The sequence below is a fragment of the Triturus cristatus genome, chromosome 8 (assembly GCF_964204655.1).
Source record: "Triturus cristatus chromosome 8, aTriCri1.1, whole genome shotgun sequence".
In the NCBI taxonomy this organism is placed as follows: Eukaryota; Metazoa; Chordata; class Amphibia; order Caudata; family Salamandridae; genus Triturus; species Triturus cristatus.
In genome coordinates, this window is record NC_140591.1 from 1,660,727,155 (window position 1) to 1,660,747,666 (window position 20,512).

The 20,512-nt window shown below is 46.3% G+C and overlaps 1 protein-coding gene across 4 annotated transcripts in view; it reads left to right on the forward strand.

Annotated features, from left to right (window-relative positions):
- Positions 1-20,512, forward strand: part of LOC146808505 (transient receptor potential cation channel subfamily M member 2-like) — a 2,014,188-nt gene that overhangs the window by 1,739,929 nt on the left and 253,747 nt on the right. For all 4 annotated transcript variants that reach the window (XM_085623584.1, XM_085623586.1, XM_085623585.1 and 1 more), the window contains 2 exons: positions 9,429-9,515; positions 9,986-10,091. In XM_085623584.1, coding sequence (XP_085479710.1) covers positions 9,429-9,515; positions 9,986-10,091 — 193 coding nt within the window. The remainder of the gene's footprint in view (positions 1-9,428; positions 9,516-9,985; positions 10,092-20,512) is intronic.

Genomic DNA, 20,512 nt, shown 5'->3' on the forward strand with positions numbered 1-20,512 from the left:
GTGGAGGAAGTTCCTGTTGTAGGGGTCAACGGCGTTTCGATCTTTAGAAACTTAAGATCATCTTCAGGATATATAGTGAGCAGTCTGAAACTAAAGGGGAAAACAATGTATTGTTACGATATGAACCCTACGGTTGAACTATTAATAGTGACTTGGTGTTTCCAGTGTTTTGTAACCATTTATTCAGTTAGAGAGAAGCCTACTATGCGGCGCGAGGTGTTTCAAGCAAAAAACAAATTTGAACGACCAATGTGGGGTGGTGCGCGCGGGGCGGCGAATTGTCAAACTGGAGGTAGCAATAACGGGCGAGGTCAGAATAATGCGCTAGGGTTTAGTGGAGGCGCATGTTGGCCAACGTACTCTCGATTTGTGGTGGGGGCAGGATTGACCACGAGGTGGTCACTATAGTAGTCTCAGCCAGGGTCAGGAAATGCTGATTGTTTTAGATGAGTCTGTACGGATCTGAAAGGAGTCAGAAGGTCAGAGAGGGCCAGCGCGGAGGAGGTGGTAAGTAATTAATAATTGAGGGGGCAACTACTTACTGGCTGTGCCTCAGTGATGTCGCAATTGGAAACAAGTGTTACACTGATGGTTCAGTCCAGGCTCAATCTGAGGTTACTTAGAGCCGCTAGCGGAGTCGGGGCGTAAGAGTAGGGGAAAGCCAAGGAGGTCAAGGAAGGGCCAGCGCAAAATGGAAGGCAAGGGGAGTAGGGGGAGTAACCGCTACCATGAGAGGGCTCTAATCGGGGCGTGGGAACAGGACTGTAGGTCCACAGATCCGACAGGAGTGGCTCACTTGTGGCTTGGTCCGAAGGATCGCTACCACTAAGGGAGACCAATTAACCAATTAACATATTTCAAAAACAGGCAGGCGGGAGAGTTAATTTGCCACGCCATGCTACTTACACATTAACACTTAGTCCATAGCTGGGACGTATTAAAACCAGAATTGTAATTATTAACAGCCTATGGGAAAGAGAAGGAATCAATTACAAGGGTGCTGCATAGAGTAGGAATTGCGCTGGTCGGAGTACTTACAAGTTGAAGACGGGGTAGTCGGCCGAGTTTGTTTTCTAGAAGGAACCAAGGCAGGTGATGAGTAAAGGGATCTGCGTGTCTCGTGGCAGTGGGGGGAGTGAAGGCATTGTAACTTACTATTTAAGGATCCCGGGGAGGAATGAGGCACCTTCCTGGTGGCCGCGCAGCAATTCACTGGGCTGGAGCGACGGACCGAACAACGTGGGGGGGCGTGGTTTAAGTAACCGGTCTCTGGTGAGGACGCTACCTAGTCAGCTGGGCCGGGCGCGCGCTGGTCTGTTGTTGGTAAACCCTGGAGTGAACCACGGGAATCATGGGAACATGATGATTTTAGCAATTTAGCAGGGCTAATCAATGGGAGCGTTTTAATATAGCAAGAGCTGCCTGACCTACAAGGAATGGATGACATGTGTATGTTCTTTCCAAGATAGACTTTGGAACATAACATAGCGGTCCTACAAAAAAGTGCACCCAATGTACATATTCATAACGGGGAGCCTTGTCATGTGTAAAAAATTAACACGTTATCAGCGCAAAAGTAAAAGACGGCGCAAAGATACGGATACATCAATGTTATGGGTGTGTGAAGGTGTTCAAGGAATATGTTACAGTGTTTGGTGGATCTCAGAAGTCTTTGATTGGTCCAGGTAAGTGCTAGGTGCAGGTATTCCATTCATCAATGGAATTCAGTTCATTCTCGATAGTCTTGCAATTATAAATCCATTTGCACTCCAGGAGGTTGAGTGTTGTCTGTTGGTTACCTCCCCTTTCGTTAGGATGGAGGCTTTCGATCACTTGCCAGATGATGTCGTTCTCAGAGTGTCCTTGTTGTAGAAAATGTTCCACTAGTGGTGCAGTCATGATTTTGCAACAAATCCTGCTTTTGTGCTGGGAGATCCTGGCCTTGATTCTTTTAGTTGTTTGGCCGATGTAACACAATTTACACGGACGTTCAATGCAATAAATAACATTTTGGGCATCACAGTTGCTGAATGATTTTAAAACATGCTTAGAATTTCCGTATTCAAAGACTTTGGTGTTTACTGTGGAATCGCATGCCAATGAGTGGTTACATTTGTAGTGTCCCAGTATAGGTGGGAGATTGAAACATGAACGGATTGAATTGTCCTTTCTAGTGGATTTGTGTGCCCTCACTAATTGGTCCTTGATGTTGCGGCCATGCTTGAATGAGAAAAGTGGTGTCCCTACTGTGAAGTCTAGGGGATCGAGTACAGACCAGTGCTTTTTAACCAATTTGGATTAGTCTATTACTCACGGAGCTGAATGTGGTGACACATGTAATTCTGGATAGAGGTGTATTTTCTCTGGTCTGGAGGAGAGTGTGAGTACCAGGCCCGTTTCATGGCGCGTTTAACCAAACGTCTGGGGTATCCTCTAGCTATAAGCTTTTTACACAGTAGTTCAGCTTCCTGGAAGAAATCTTCCTTAAATGTACAGTTCCGTCTGATGCGGAGGAATTGGCCGTATGGTAGGCCATCTGTGAGGGCCCTGGGATGCGCGCTGGTATACTGTAGTAGGGTGTTTCTTTCGGTGAGTTTTCTAAAGAGGGTGGTTTATAGCTCACCATTCTGGCTCTTTATAGTGACATCTAGATAGTCTATTTGGACGTTGTCATAGTTGTATGTGAATTTTAGGTCTGGCTGGGTATTGTTGAGCTAGTTGCAGAGGATTTTTAGTTCATTTTGATCACCACCCCAGATCATAAGCACGTAATCGATGTATCTTCGCCAAAGGCGAATTTTGCTGAGATATTGGTTTTTCACATTAAGGATGGTATTAGTCTCCATGTCGTCGACAAACAAGATGGCAAAGTTGGGAGCAAAAATGGCTCCCATAGAGGTGCCTTTGCACTGTCTATAGTATTTATCCTGAAACAGTAAATGGTTTTTGGTGAGTGCAATTTCCAACAATGAAATAATAAATTCTGTCGGCACTTGGTGGGGGGCTTGACAGTTCTTCAGATGTTTCTTAATGACCTCTATACCTTTATTTTGGGGGATGTTGGTGTACAGGGACTCTATGTCAAGAGTGACAAGGAGTTCTGTATGGGAGTCAAAAGGTTGGGATTTGATCAAATTAATCAAGTGAGTTGTGTCCTTGACATAGGTTAGAGTGTCTAGTACTAGATCTTTTATCAAAAAGTCAATATATCTTCCCAGGGGCTCTAGGATAGAGCCACAACCGGAGAGGATGGGCCTGCCTGGGGGTGCTTCCGCATTTTTGTGCACCTTGGGTTGTGTATACAGGACAGGTGTACCCAGTGTTTTGTTGTTCAGTAATAGGAATTCATTTTTACTAATGAAACTATTTTGTAGTCCATCCTTGGTAATGGTAAGGATCTGGTCACTGATACCTCGAAAGGGGCTGCCAGTTAAGGGCTCATAATGTGAGGTATTGCTCAGTCGACGGAGGATCTCTGCATCGTAAGAGGTTTTATCCTGAATTACTATTTCTCCTCCCTTGTCACATGGTTTGATAACAATGTCGTCTAACTCTTTGAGTTTTTCAGACTATTTTTCTCCTCTAGACTAACATTAAAAGGAGTGAATTTGTAGTCTTCCTTAAGCTTAGTGAGGTCTCTAAGTACAAGATGTTCAAACATGATGATTTCTGGTGGCATAGAGCTACTAGGGGGATTAAATGTCGATACAGGACGAAGTCCAGTGGTGTCAGTTTTTTTGGGTGCTTCTCTGTCCTGAAAGAAGGCACAGAGTCTCACTTTTCTAAAAAAACATGAAGATTTCAGCTTGTATATTGAACCAGTTGGGATTTTTGGTAATGACAAAAGAGAGGCCCCTGCTCAGTAGGGCAATATCAGTTGAAGCCAGTTGGTGTTGAGACAGATTAAAGATTGGTATTTGCTCCATGTCTAGGGTGGGCGGGGTGCGGTCAATATTTAGTATTGGTACCCCCACTGGTAGAACCTGTTCCTCGTTTGGCGTTCCCCTGGAGGGAAGTTGTACCTTGTTTTTCCTTTTCATTTCAGTCTCTCTGTTCCGAATGTCTGGCCTCTTCCTAAAAAATTGGGGTTGCGGGAGGAGGTACTTGGTCCTGCACCCGGGGTCAGAACCGTCGGATTACGCTGAAGAGTCAGAAATAGTCACCAGTTGCCTATTTATGAATCTGCTCCAGGTGCCTGCAGGGTATCTCTGTTGTTCTTGTGGGCCTGAGGTAAAGAAATCTTCTTGGAGGTAGGTATAGGTCTTTTCTTTATTATATAGTCGATTTTTTGTGATGTTCAAAACTCTGGAAGTCGAGAATGGTGCCTTCTAGTTTGTCTAAAACTGCCTTTTGTCTGCTAGGCTATCTAATTCAAGGATGGCTTTTTCCAATTCTAGGATCTCCTCAAGTTCTTTTTTGCTATGTTCTAAGGCTGTGTCGATGCCTAGAACCATCCAGTGGCGAGAGCAGGTTGTGCCAATGTGGGAGAAGCCTGTCTTAAATGTTTTATTCTGTAGAAAAATAGCTGGTATGTTTCATACCTGAAGTCCAATTGGGATAATATCTGCTCTCAGATATTCAGTAAGCATATGCACGTGTAGCTCTGTGTGAATGTGCTTTTTTTTTAGTCTCTCAAGTGCAATCAGTTTTTCACTAGCTAGGTCTGTAGGGGCGCTAGCTGTTGGTATTGGGGTAAGAAAAAGTGAAGGGCCGTTAAGTATCCTAGCTATATATTCCTCTGTGTAGGTTGGAATTGTAGGTATAGACATTTTTTCTTAATAATTTCGTGCTGTAGTTTAACTCTAGGATTGAATCGGAGACCACTCGTAGTATTTAAGGATATGTGAACCTGGGGTTGGCATTTGTTTAGGGAAAACAGTGGTTCAATGTTGGCCCCACATTGGTTGTTCAAATTAGTTTTTTGCTTGAAACACCTCACGTCACATAGTAGGCTTCTCTCTAACTGAATAAATGGTTACAAAACACTGGGAGCACCAAGTCACTATTAATAGTTACACCGTAGGGTTCATATCGTAACAATACATTGTTTTCCCCTTTAGTTTCAGACTGCTCACTATATGTCCTGAAGATGATCTTAAGTTTCTAAAGATCGAAACGCCGTCGACCCCCACAACAGGAACTCCCTCCACTGTATAAGTTCACGTGGAGTTCCAATGTTTGTTGTCAATGCAATGGTATGTTTTTAATTCACTATCACCTTGTCACATCATGCCCACTTTCACTTTGTGTGAGCACCTGAATACTATTTAGAGTACGAAGAAAAACCTGTGTAAAATAAATTGTCTATTTTACAAGACATATGTTACCCTACCCTTCTTTCCCAGTATGATTAATCGTCCTGTTTATACTTAAATTCCAGTATCCCCTTTGGGGATCACACTTTCTGTCCTGGACCCTTTGTGGCCAACATTGAACCACTGTTTTCCCCTAAACATATGCCAACCCCAGGTTCACATATCGGGGTACCCTTGTTCTCCCATACTACCTGAGTCCATTCTTAGACATTGTAAGTGCAGTAAAAGCCATAAAGAGTATATGGTCTGGAAGTTCGTCATTACGAACTGCACAGCACCATAATAGCTTTACTGAATCCAGGGAAGTTTGTTAGCAAACTCCTCAGCACATGAATCCCATACTGATGCCTGCGTGGGATTTAATGTAAAATGCACTGAATGGGCATCTTAGAGATGCCCCCCTGAAAAGCAACCAGCCCTGGTGTGGTTTCTAAACGGCTGCCTGCCATTTGCCACCACCAGCTAGGTTTTTGGACCCCTGGGTAGAGGGCCTCTGCTCTGTGGGTCCAGAAAGAATGCCCATTCTGGGCCGATGTGTCATGCCGCCGACCCCAGGATGGGCTTGGGTCCACGAAGGGAAAGCTTCAAAGTCCTTTTGCCTTTGTTAGCTGCCCTGCCTTTGTTAGCTGCCCTGCCTTTTGCTGCTTCCAGCAACTGCCCACCGGTTCTGACCCCCACTTTGGGTGGGAGAATTTGCTGGAAAACAGAGTTAGGAAGAGCGGTATGCCCACCTTTGACAACCCCACCCCTCTAGTGGGGTAGGTGAGCTGAAGCACACATCCCAGTCCCCACCATCTTGAAGGGGTACACACAGCCATTTAGAGAGAGGCTCATGCTCCCTCCCACTGGAGGGTGGCATATTAGGAGGTGTACTCACCCCAGGGAAGGGACCCATTGGTCCTAACCTGCACACCCCTGTAACGCCCCTAAATTTACTATTTAGCGGCGGCCCTGAACCTTGCCTCCTCAGATTCGAGGACGAAAGAGGGACCGAAGAAGCTGTGCTGACCCAGGATGAAGAGGACACAAACTGCTTTGGCCCCAGCCCTACCAACCTGTCCCGACTTCAACCTGACTACAGCAGAAACCCCGGCGTGTCCAGCAGCCTCCAAAGCCCAGAGGATTGCACTGCACTCGTCTAACAGACTCTGTCTCCTGTAAGCACAAGACTTGCTAGACAAGAACTATAAGATCAAAATCCAGACCCCGGCGGTCCTGCGGTTCTGCACCACTCTACACCGATTGCCATGGCCCGAGTTGGAGTGGCCCAACAATACAAGGAGGACACCCCAGTGATCTTGACCTAGGAATGTGCGATCTCTGACCTCCCCCAAGCTTCCAACCGATGCCTGCAGCCTAAACCTGAAGGATCCCCCCGACCGCAACTGTAGTCAGTAAGACCGCTCGACCACAAGCGAATCAGGCAGACAGCCTGACTGCGACCGGGCGGGTCCAAAGACTCGAAGTCTAAAAAGATACCACTGCACCTGACGCCCCTCGGCCTTGGGTGGCCCAACCGACGGTGTCCAAGCATCTCCCAAGACCCCAACTCACCTTTCCAGCCCGTGGTCACCTTCAGGAAGCCTTCCTGACCGAGCCTGCAGCATCCTTTTTGAACCAAAGGTCTCCATTGAGAATCACAGGGTTCCCGACACCTCCTTAGCACCCTACACCCCGCCGCCCCTGTGCAGCTGGTGGTACGGCTCCCATCCTATTTGTTAGCTCCTGCAGTGCTGACCTTAACTACAAGAGCTTTTCTCCCACACCTGAGTGGCCTGCCCTTGAGTCACTCTAACTGAAGGACCCCCTTAGTCCCATTGGCTAACGTTAGGCCCCTGCACTCTTCACCCAGCCACCCACTGACGCTGGTGGTGCGACTTGAGTGCCAACCTAGACCTTGGGGAACCTTGGTCTAAACCTCCAAAGCTCTCACTTCTGAGACATATACTTACCTGTGAAACCGATAATCACTTTTCTCCCACAGGAACCAATGTTGTGTATTGTTGTTCCTAACATGTTCTAAGTGTCGAGTTGATACTTTGTATGGAGAGAAAGTAACTAAACGGCAAACCTTAAAAAGTCTTATTTACCATGAATTGGGAGATTCCAGGTGTGGTATCTAGGCATACCACCCCAAGTAGATGATGTACTTTGAAAGTAACCAGAAAGTAGCAAAAATGAATTACTGGGTAACTTTAAACGCTTTTTGAACCAAAGCTGACCTGTACGGATTGCACCTTCATCTACAACCGAATTACCTTGTAAACCATTGCACTTGAGAAATATATTCAACTTACCTGGACCAGGTCCTGCTTGGTTCTAAAATAAAACATAAGTATACCTTTTTTAGACTTAACTAATAGGTCTGGATTCAGTCTCTGAGGATGTGCCATTAGTCTTGATTGAGTGAATACAATAAATGCTTACCCTCTGGATAAACCTAACTGCTCGGTCATACTACCACAAAGAGAGCGTTTAGTACTTACCTAATTTAGCCTCTCAATTCAACACAGATGACCTTGCACCTGAAAAACACAAGTAAATAGTTTGTGAAAGAAATTAAGGTCCATAATCTGCAATAATGAGAACTGTAGAAGGATAACTTCCCAAATGAAAAAGCAAAAAGAATTTTGACTGTAGAAGATGATTTCTTTATTCTTTTAATCCATGAACACTTTCTTTAAAATACAGATGCACAATGGACAAGACTGCCAAGTGTTTCGTCCCTCTTGGGACTTCTTCAGGGCTTAAAAAGTCAGTGATTTTATTTAAGTTGTAAACCTTATATAAGCGTTTGGTTCAAAGAGACAGTAAATAAATGATTTGTCTTTAGTTCAAGGTCATTTATCTAGAAACAACAGAGAGACAGGCATCATCAGGACGCACTGTTCGTGACTCCCCCGATGTAGTGTTATGGGATACGTATCTCCCTCACATGAATGTGGTTGTCCGGTTCAAAGGAAATCCAAAGTCGGTGCCCTCATGTAATTTAGCCTCTGATATACCGCTGGGGATCCACTGGACTCTGTGCACACTATACCTTACTTTGGTATAGTATATGCAGAGCCAGCATCCTTCTTCATCGACTGGACCCAAAAAGAGTGTTGTCATTCTACCTTGATCACACAAAAGAGTTCTTGGTGGATGACCAGCTCTTTGTAGGGTACGTGGGAGCTAAGAAGGGTCGGGAAGTGCAGAAAAGGACCATTTCTCGCTGGGTCATACTCTGCATTAAGATCTGCTATGCTTTGGCTAAAAAGCAGCCCCTTGAGGGATTAAGAGCTCATTCCACCAAGGAAAAGGCTGCAACGACAGCCTTGGCTCGGGGTGTCCCAGTCCTGGACATCGTCAGGCAGCAAAGTGGGTATCTTTGCACATGTTTGCTAAGCACTACTGCCTGGACAGACCGGTCCCCAGGGACGGGCATTTTGCTTGTTTGGTCCTGCAGGACCTTCTAGTGTGATGAATTGATCTGCAGCCGACCACCAGGATGGTATGGCTTGGGTATCAAATTCAAAGGTAAGGAATGTGCAGCTAGAAGTCTCTATCAGATTTACAATTTACTTACCTTTGGTAACGCATTATCTGGTAGAGACTATATCTGGCTGCAGATTCCTTACAGACCCACACATGCCTCCCTGCTGACTGATTTTGTTAGGGATAGGGTTACTCTCATTTTCAGGGCCCTAGTGTTGGCACCCACTATTGTCAGTCACTTCTTGGCTCTGCGCTTCTGGCATGGAAAAGTGAAAAGTACAGACATCCACATGCCTGGGTGGCATCTATATGAGTTTCTGCGATGCCATAACCGACGCTAACAAAGCCGACAACATCATGCAGAGCCGAATAAAGCCACCGGACTGCGCGCACTAGGGGTACTGCTTAAGCTAAAATTTCCGGATCCAGCCTGATGCTTAGTAAATTCAAAGTTAAGGATTCTACAGCTAGATATTGTCTCTACCGGATAATGCATTACCGAACGTAAGTAACTTGTTCATCAACAACCATCCAGTGCTGCTGAGGTCACAGCAAGTATATTCTTCTTGAACAAGTCATGTTCTGATGTTTGTAATGTGTATTCTCACCATGACTTGCATCTTTTATTTTAAACAGGAATCCAAAGGGACGAACAGGCATAAAAGGCTTAGGAAGCCTGATGTCGTATGGACCCAATCCTTGTCTACACTTGCTGTTGACACGGTAAGTTCTGAGCTCTTCTCTATTCCCCTCTAAGATGGGGCTTCATCCACAATTGCAGTGATGCTTTCATAAGGAGTACTATGCACTACACTAGAGTGTTATGTAGAATATGGTGTACTCACTAAGTCAACAGTTTTATCACTTGTCACTCCAAGTGACCCTGCGTTAGTCCTTCCATCATTTCCCCGGGTCCCTCAGCTATCCATATCAGATTGATCAAACGTGAACGTCTATTTTGTCACTGATATAAAGTTATGGTCAATGTTTGTATTTTGGGGGTTAGATTGTTTTCCTGATGCAGTAGACACATTTTATTGTACATTTTAGGACTGTCTTTAGATGCCCTATAAATGCTGTGTGTTTGATGTGATGTTGGGCATCAGTCGCTTAGATCAGTGCCTCTATGAAGTCTAATTTATTGTTATTTCACTCACTTTCCACAGTGCTGACTGTTTTAATTCTCATTACAGCTGGAAGAAAAATACTAATGGAGCATCTGTCTGGAAGGACTCGAAGAAGGTACTGGAGGTCCTGGCAGTGAAACATGAGGAATCGGAGTGCTGGGATTTCCCAGGGGTAAGACTCGCAGAGGCGGTAGAGAAGGGCAATGGTCCTAGTGGTAACTAATGAGGGTTGCAGAAGTGTTGCACCTGTCAGCCTCAGGGTGGTCTTCTCTCCAAACCTTTTGCTTTCTTGCCTCCTTTTTGCCTCCTTTTTTAGGTCGAGCCTAAACAGCGCTTGCGCTGGAGGAGATCTGTTACTTTGTGGGGTCCGACTCCTCCTTTGCGTAGGATTGGCTTATCTGTGTGTCATTTACAAATGCGAGTGTGGTAGTGGCTGATGGGTGTTCAATGTCCCACCTTTCCATGCAGGTTAACTCCCATGGAGTATTGCCGCGGGGACGAGCGGGGACGAGCAGGGCCGAGCATTCGCCTTGAGTGCCTTTATTGTTTCTTTGTTTTTCCGTGAATGCCCTTGGCTATAAAACGTGTTCACCTGATGTTACACAAAGTCAGCACAATATTGCAAAATACACAATAAAACCTATCTAGTCTATTTTTTTTCTTTGATTGTGCGTGAAAGTGTTTATTGTATATTTGTTTGTTTTCATTTATTTACTTTCACACCGTATATTTGTTGTTATGCAATCTAGAGGCTTTGCATGTACGTTGCTAAGGTTTGTTAGCGCATGTGAGCGTGCTTGTTAGTTTTACACTGTATATTTTAACCCCTCACCCAGCTCCACATGCCCGGAACGAGATCAACTCACCCACTACATTTCTGCATGGCAAAAAAAGCAACAAGGAATTCTCTAACATAACAACCCTGCCACCCCCACTCCAATCAGTAAACACAACGCCCGCAGCACACTTCTCTAACACTGAGTCCTCAGGGTGCAACACTACCACAGCAGCATGCCTCCGATTTATACAGCCATCCTCACAATAAGGAGCTAAAATTACCCTTCACAATCCCGAAATATCGGCAAATTAAACAACCAATTCAGGGGCATATTACCAAGTGGCAGCGATAATTATCGCTGGCCACCCTCAGCGTAAAAATGTTTATCGCCGGCTATTGCTGATAATTATCGCCATGCTAGCGCTGTATTAACAACGCATAGCGCAATGGCGATAATTATCCCAGCGATAGCGATGTTTTCCATGGAACATCGCTGGTTTTTCAGCGATGTTCCATTGAAAACAGCGACAACCTTGATGATACAACCCTGTAGTCGTATCTGCATAATCCACCCCCAATGGTAAGTATAGATAAGTCAGGATTTTAGCAGACGTTAGTTTTTGGCAAAAACCGCGTTTTTTGCCCAAAACTAACATCTGTTAAAATCCTATGGGCCACCTTGTAAATATCACGATGTGTATTTAGCGATAATTTACAAGGTAGTCCGTCAGGGGTACGCCCAGTGACGCCCACTTTGCATCTCATTAGAGATGCAAAGCGAGGCGTCGGGAAAACGGGTGCTAACATGCTCTAATGCATGTTAGCATCCCCTTGTAGATAGGGCGATAATCTTATCTCCCCTTTTTTGACTTTTAAAGCCAAAAAAGCGGAGATAAGGCCCTTGTTAATATGCCCCTCAATTTCTAATTTCCTTAGCACTTTTTAGATAATCCGTATTTATACAGTGCATATTCTTCTTTGACCCTATTAGCCTAAATCAAGCATATGTAATATTACACAACAGTACTCATTGTATCGACCTTAGAAGAATATCAGGCTCATTAAACATGTTGAAATTTGAACTATTAATTTTATCGACCTCATAAGGATAAAAGGCTCAATTAACTCCTTGGCCCCGGCGCTAATTCTGCCGCGGCGCTGGGGGGTGCGGGGTGAGTGTGGCGCCGCCATGCTCATGACAGAACCACGTCGTCATGAGTCACGGGTGAGCTGTGCTCTTGACGGCGTGGTTCCGTCACAACTCCGCCCACTCATTAATTCACCCCTCACAAGCGGGGAATCAGTGCCGCGTGGGCGGAGCGGCCACAGCATGACGGAACCACGCCGTCATGAGCACACGCCGCCCGTGGCTCATGACGGCGTGGTTCCGTCATGCGCATGGAAGGGGTGAATATGTCAGGATTTGAGCCTGTGACCATACGGACATACACTGGCCCATATAGTGGTCACATTCCTCCACTTAGCCACCAAACTCTGCTGTTACCTGTTGTGAAAGGATTGTTTTACCCTGTACCTTTAACCCCCCACCCAGCCCCACATGCCAGGAAGGAGCTCAACGCACCCACTGCATCTCTTCATGGTCCAAACCAAGCGACAAAGAAAACTCCACCATAACAACCCTGCCACCTCCACTCCACCCCAGTAAACACACCATCTGCAGCACACTTCTCTAACACTCAGTCCTCAGGGTGCAACACTATCATAGCAGCATGCCTCCGTTTTATACAGTCATCCTTACAATAAGGAGCTAATATTACCCTTCACAATCCCAAATTATCGGCAATGTAAACAACAAATTAAATTTCTAATTTCCATAGCACTTTTTATATTATTAGACTGCAATTACCATATTGCTATCAGGCAAAATGTGCTAGGAACTAAAAAAGTATATTCCCATACCCCTTATCTTTCATATTAAATTGTCTCAACAAAGTTATCATTAATTGTTCCTTTAAACACACGTATTTAAAGATAGATAAATGTGTTTTAAACTATCACATTAAAAATCAGATAAACATTGACAGATCCTGTTTTCTCTGCAACGTGCTAAATTGTATCTAAATAGATTGAAATTGGAATTTTTGTTAAATGCTTTTAAAACACATATATATATAAATATGCTACAGCAGGTGTCTTTGTCCTATAAGGTGCCAGTCACAAGTTGTGCACATTTCTAAGAGTGAGGGGAAAAAAGGTCCCAATCGCTTACTCACCAGATATTAAGCGTGATTCTTCTTGTACCGGTTCTTGCCCGTGACAGGGGGAGAGCCCCTAACCCCCTAGTTTAAACAAGATTCTGTAGGTTTGTCTGGGCAAGATTTGTTTCATCTGAATTTTTCTGGAAAAAATTCCAATTTAGTACGAGTTTATCCAAGGTTTTGTAGTTATTTATTTGCACTCTATTTATAAGAGTGGGTTCGAAAACGAATATACCCGCCATGAGGAAGCCCCAGGCCGGATGGCCATGTAGGGGGCGAAACACGTGTTGGCTGTGTCTTTCTCCTCCTTTTTTTTCGAACCCACTCTTATAAATAGAGTGCAAATAAATAACTACAAGTTGTGCACAGTAGGATGCAAAATTTAACACAACTAGTAAATAATATTGCCCAAGGTTGAAGTAGTTACCAGGTTTGGTAACTGCCTCCTGTTCCAACATAAAACATAGCATAAAGGATCCGTTTTTATCATACCAAATTTAGAACGTTTTGCCTTTTGTTTGTTTCCACACCTCCCAATAAATCTTGTTTAATAGGGTCGTTCAGTATGCATAATGTTTTATTGGTGATATATAATGTACCAAAAATTCTTAGAACACTTTTTTATTATAACTTCTCAACATACTACACAGCAGCTGAACTCCACTACAACATAGTTTAAAGACATTAGCAAACCAAATAGCACTGCCTAAACACTTGTAAGGTCCCAAAGGCGAGACATATTGGCAATGCCAATGCTTGTGCTTTTGTTGTCCTTAGTGCGTGTGCTCACTCCCCTAAATATGATATGATTGGCATATAGTTAATTTGCATACTTAATTTACTTATATGTCACTTGTAGAGTAGGGGTGTGGCCTAGTAGCCTAAGATGGCAGACGTGTGAGCTTGGAGCTCAGCGCCGGCCCATCAATTATCAACGAGAAACATCAGCGACCAGGACCTGGGCACGTGCTGAAAAGTGACCAGAAGTTCCATGAAAACGGAGGGCTGGTCTCGGTAGGCTCGCCGTGCCCCAGACAGCGGGGGTGAAGCTAGGTTCCGAGGGGTTGCCTGGACCTGGAGCTCGCAAGATGGGTGATCGGAGCCTGGTGGCCTATGACAAGTAACAAGCGACCCCGAGTATGCAAGGGCCCGAGTCGAGACTAAGTCCCCTCGGGCTATTGTGCAGGTCAGACAACGGCCAAGAACAGGGGAATCTACTCGGGCTCAGCGGTCGCGGCAAAGACCCCACGAAGGAAGCAGGAGCACCGCGGCAGCATCGCAGCGGTAAGGAGCGTGGCAGGGCGCATGATCGGGGCCCAAGTCGAGGTTCTAGAAGCACAGCGCCAGCCCCGCCGCTGAAGTAAGCTGCACAGGCGACCCACAAAGTCTTTGCTTCCCACGAGCAGGAGTGGGCACCTCTGAGGATCGAGGGGCGGCACGGGGCCCTGTTTGAGTTCTATTGGGGCTGAAGGCAAACCAGCGGGAGAGGTGTGGCCCTGCTGCAAGGATCGTGTGCTGGGGCGACTACCAGTTGGTCGAATCCCCTGGGTGCGGGGGTTACCTGGTGGCCCTTACTGGACCTGGAATAGAGGCCTAGAGTGGATGGATATCTAGGGCCTAGTCACGATCCGTGGAAAACAACAGCGTTGGTAATGATGATGCAGCCTAGACCCCAGGGGTGAGAGGGACCGAGGCCTGCACGATTGCTCCAGTAAGGTCCTTGAGGGAGGCTCGGACCTGGACCGGGCCCAGGAAGCAAACTGATGGGGGCAGTAGCCATCTGGAACAGCTACTGTCTGGGTGTTGAGCCTGGACGTCTGTGTGGGGAGCAGCGACCCTGTGCCTGATGCAAGAGCCTTTCACCAGTACCTCAGCAATCATGTCTTGTGCCGCGTGTCCTTGGACTGGGCGCTGCACCTGCATTTTCTAGCAGTGCTGGGGAGTGACATCACAGAGATGGATTGCCCCCCCCCCCACCCGGCGCTTTATGAACTCTGCGGATTCCCTGACACAATGGGCAAACCCAGAGGTCGGCAGACGGGTACCGCCCATGACGATGTCCGTGCACAGAAACAGTCGCAGATGGCCCCTGAGTACCCAGTGCAACAGAAGCTGAATAAGATACTAGAAGCCATTGCTGACACAAAAGCCACCATGCAAAAAGATATCAGCACGGTGGAGGTGGGGCTCGGCCTATTACGAGAGGAGCACAAGAAGCTATCTGAGAGGGTGAAATGAACAGAGAACAATATCTCAGGCGTAGTGCCAGCACGAAGTCCTTGGAGGTGCAGAATGGGGCCCTGGTGGACAGAATGTGTGTTTTGGAGTGGAGAGCCAAAGATGCAGAAGGGTGCAACAGGAGGAACAACATCAGAATCCTGGGCCTACCGGAAGGGGCTGAAGGCAAAGACATGGTGTCCTTTTTTGAGCAATGGCTTGGAACTGTGGTGGCACCTGAGGGCCGGTCAACGTTCTATACTCTAGAGTAAGCCTTTCGGGTTCCGGCCAGACCGCTGGCCCATGGAAGGCCGCCGCGGCCAATGGTGGCCCGTCTCCTGCACTTCCGGGAGAGAGATGTTCTCTTGCAAAAAGCACATGCAGATGGCCCATATACTATGGACAATAGTAAAATCTCCATCTTCCCAGACTACACGTTGGAAGTATAAAGAAAACGGGCCTCGTTTATGGAAGTAAAGAGGGCATTGAGAGATGAGGGCCTCCAGCCACACCCCACTGAGAGCCTAACTAGATTAGGGCCTCACTAAGTGCATAATGTTCCACATAATGTTTGGGCGGCCGACCGTTTTCGGACTGCCCTGGGGATGGGGGCTTTACCAACATAAGGGTCCGTCTGTTGGATTATTAAGTTTTAAAGTTTGCAGAAGAGTGTGGTTATGCATGAATGAGGGAGCGAGAGGAGGGTGGCCCCAAGAAGGCCATTTGGTGTTGCCGTACAGCAATGGCACACAACACTGTACGGTTCCTAACGTGAAACATTCGGAGAATGGGGTCCATTGCCAAGCGCCATAACATTTACTCATACCTGAGGTACAGAGAAATACACATAGCCCTTCTTCAAGAGACTCACTTGAACAAAGAGGAGGCCGGGAAATAGAGAGAACGGTGGAGAGGGAAGGTCTATGCCACCACCTCCTTTGCCTTTACAAAGGGGGTGTTGATCTGGATCAAACCTGGGTTCCCCTTTGCTCCGGAGCATACATTACTTGATGCAGAGGGACGGTACGCCTTGATCACGGAGAGAGTGGTTGGACAGGAAGTGACCTTCGGTAACATTTATGCGCATAACCAAGATCAGGTTGTTTTCCTTGAGTCATTTTCTGCCACAATGGTTAGTCATTTAAATGGTCATATAGTCCTAGGGGAGATTTTAACTGTGTCGCAGACATTGCAAATGATCGCTCACATCCTCCGTTACATGGAGTGCAACCACACTGCACGGCAGAAGGGTACCTAAATATCCCACTTGGGCCTCTAGGACACCTGGAGGGTGCACCATGACACGGACAGGGAGTACTCCTTCTTTTCGCCAGTCCACCAGGTGCATACTAGACTCGATACATTCCTATGCACCCCATCCTTTAACAGTTCTATCATACACTCCAAATACCTAGGGCGTACTCTGTCAGATCATAGCCCGCTGATAATGACACACCAACTTTCGAGGATGCGACCCCCAATTCCCACAAGGAAATTAAATCCGTCGGCATTGGAAAATGCCCCTTTTTTCGTGCTTCATTGCACATGCTTATTGAAACATACTCCCCCATTAATGCTCACACAGCATCATCGGTTCAAGTGGAGTGGGAGGCCTTCAACATAGTCGTAAGAGGCACTGCATGAAGCAAGCAATTGGGGCGCATAGGGAAATCCTAGACCTAGAGGCGAACATACGCAGACTAAACAACGCTCAGGGATCTGACGACACTGCCCATTTAACTTTCAGGACGCACACGCGTGATATAATGATGCGCTAAGCCACCTGAGATGTTATATTTAAAAGGAATACCTGGCTAGGGTGCAGAGGGAGGAGGGGGGAAGCTGGTCGACTGCTAGCACGATTAATGAAACCGGACCTGGGGGAACCCAAATTACACAACTTAGGTCAAGTATGGGAGATATTACACACGACCCACACGCAAGCAATGACTCCTTCCACGCATACTATGAAACCCTGTACACTGCCCCGACAGAGGCCCACCTTTCTGACATTAGAGGTTTCCTAGGCCCCCTGCCGCTTTGCTCTGTGGACGACTCGGTACGGGAAGAGTTGGGAGATCCAGTAAAGCTGCAAGAAATCAAAGCGGCCATTTCAGCGCTGGCATCAGGTAAAACACCGGTGCCTGACGGCCTCCCGGCAGAATTCTACCAAAGGTTTGCTGACATGCTTGCGCCACACCTTGTCAAGCTGCATGTCATATCAGCGCAGGGAAATGCCCAGTTCCACTCAAACCGCACGAGTGATCCCGTGGGATGGGTATTCTCAGAAGAAGGGTGACATACCCTGAAACCGGTCCCAGGATGCTTGTTTCCGGTCCAGGGAGGACCTGGCCTGGCAGTTCGGTCTGGACTGTTCCCATGGGGCACAGGGTCAAGGCTTATTTGCATATGGCTGGGTCCAAACTGGGGTGGTGTAGTGGGCAAAAGTATGATGGATTTAACCCAGATCTTTTGACTGGGGTAGAATGTTGGCATTGTCAGCATTCCGTCCATCACTTGTTTGCTATAATACTTTTTGCCCTAAGTGGGATGGGTATGCGCAGACGTGGGTCCCTAGCTCACTGTGCCACTGGATTCAAGCTAGCCTGGCTGAAGAAGGGTGACGTACCCTGAAACCGGTCCCAGGATGCTTGTTTCTGATCCAGGGAGGACCTGGCATGGCAGTTCGGTCTGGACTGTTCCCATGGGGCACAGGGCCATGACTGATTTGCATATGGCTGTGTCCAAACTGGGGTGGCGTAGTGGGCAAAAGAACGATGGATTTAACCCAGATCTTTTGACTTGGGGAGAATGTTTGCACTGTCAGCATTCCGTCCATCATTTGTTTGCTGTAACACATATAGAGAAATGAGGCAGAAGGCCAAGTTCCTATGTGAGGATATGGAACTTCAAGTTGACTTGCAATATCCTTAGCATGTTCAGCAGAGAGTTCTTTATCTCTTATAATACATAGTGTTAGACCTGGCACCATTAAACCATTACCGCAGACATGCAAAAGCGTAGTAAAAATTCCATTGGTAAAAACTCCATTGGATTATTGCTCCTGTCTATAATGTGTTGTGCTAGAAGTTTGGACTGTATAAAGCATTCTGCAGGTAAACACCAGTATGGATACCTTCTAATAATGTTCTGGGAAAAAGAAAGTAGCTGATAATTGTAGGACTGAAAGTCCACCTTTGTTACGATTTTATGTGTAATGAGATATATACAAAATGGCAATAATATGTCTTAAAAAAAGCCTCATGTAGAGCGGTGTGCCATATACCCAGGGCCTGTAAATTAAATGCCCTCAGTGGGCCTGCAGCACTTATTGTGCCACACACTTAGGTAGCCCTTCAATCTGTACCCCAGGCCTGCCATTGAAGCCTGAAGCTATCGACTTGACATTTGAATCCCCTTGTCAAGCCTTAATCCCCTCCTCTCCCTTTTATTCCATATAAGACACCCCTAAGGTAGGCCCATAGCGCATAGTTCTGTGCAATTTAAAGGTAGGACATGTACTTTTAAGGTTTACATGCCCAGGTAGTGAAACACTTCCTAATTCATTTTCACTAGTGTGAGGCCTACCACACCCATAGGATAACATTGGGGGTCCTTATTACATTTAATAAGCTGTAATTCCTAATTAAGAGGTGATGGATATTAGATATTTGATATCCATGAAATTGTATTGATAAACCATTTTTAATGGTAAAGATGGATTTCTTATGAAACAAATGCTACTTTTATAAAGTTGGCATTTTTCTTCCCTTATCCCTTTCTGCCTGCAGCATGCTCTATGTCACATGACTGGGTGTAGATGACAGCTAGACTTTTGTGAATTCCTCCTAGACAGTCAAACAATAGTGGGATTAGCAGAATTTGAATGGCCCATTAACTGGCAGGATGGGGTGGAGAGCTGAGCACAGCCCAACTTGCACCTGTATTTCTCCTCACAATAAGCCTAACAACCCTGTATTGTCAGTGCAGCCACCTTGGTGTCAGGACTGGTGAGACAGGAAACTTTCAGAACTCCAGATAATCATTTCAGAAACTTCTCCTACCATGTAGGAGCAGGGCATCAGGGTATAAAATAGGGTTCTCATTAGGGGTGGGCGGAATTTGCGTAATCGCGTTACGCAAATCTCCGCGAAACGGTAAAAAATCTCCGCGAACATGCAGAAATTCCGCGAACACGCGGAATTGCTTGTTCGCGATGCTTTTTTCCTGTTCACAGTTGCTGTTTGCGTGCTCGGGGAGAAATATCTCGCGAACACGCATTTTGAGAACGCGAGCAAGAAAAAATTTCGCGAAGTTGCGGAATGCAGAATTTTGGGCAATTTCGCATTCTCGGCGGAACGCGAAATTACCGAAATTCCGCAAATTCCGCGAGCGGAACGGAATTTACCATCCAGGCCTAGTTCTCATACCCACTCTGGACCTGTGGAAGTATTCTCAGAGGGCTACCTTTTGCTGTGACCTGCTGTGCACTCTGTCAGTCTTCTGCTGTACCTGGCAGGACTGATTTGCTGCCTGGAGCCTACCTTGAACTCTTAAAGGCCAGCCATGCTGCTGATCCCTACATCTTCACATGCTTCCCTGGGCTTCCAGAAGTGACTCCAAGGGCTAGTTTGCTGGCCTCCTGATCAGTGCCACAGGGTCTCACATCTTGAACACAGAGTGAGTTTTTTTTTTTTTTTTTTTTTTTTTGAAAAACCTTTATTGACATTTCAATCAATAACAAGTATGGGCCTACAACCCCCCGGGGCCGGCCGCTAAGCAGTCAGAACAACAGAGATCAAATGTTAACACAGGCAGCACCTCGGGGAGCAGAATCTTCATGCTAATATAGTCTGGCCAGTGAAGAGCGCATGTAGGACACCAGGATAAAAAGGGTTTTCATTTTATAATGGAAAAAAACAGAAGGATCAGGTGCCGAACAATTTCCCAACAGCGATAAGAGGCAGGCAGAATGATAAACGTAAGCAATAAACAGCAATCTATTGAATCAATGGCGCAGACACAGGAAATTCAAGATAGGGAAGAATATCATGCCCAGCTGCGCCTGCAGTCCCCTGCCCTAAAGCCCAGAGAACACCCCGGAAATTGTGGCACACATGAAAAGGCAACGATTCACAACAAAGGAGATGTACCACGCTGATCCCAGAAAAGAAAAAACAAGAAGAATCAGAGAAGAAAAAGGAGGCCATGGAAAAAAGAGATTAAAGACTAAAAGAATCCCCTCCCCCAACCCCCCACCCTGCACCTCTGCAGATGAGTACGGCCCCCCCCCCCCCAGCAGTGTGCCTGTCGCCCTGGAACCAGACCCGAAATATAGAAGAAACAGGGAAAAAGGAGTAAGAAAAGAACCCCACCAGA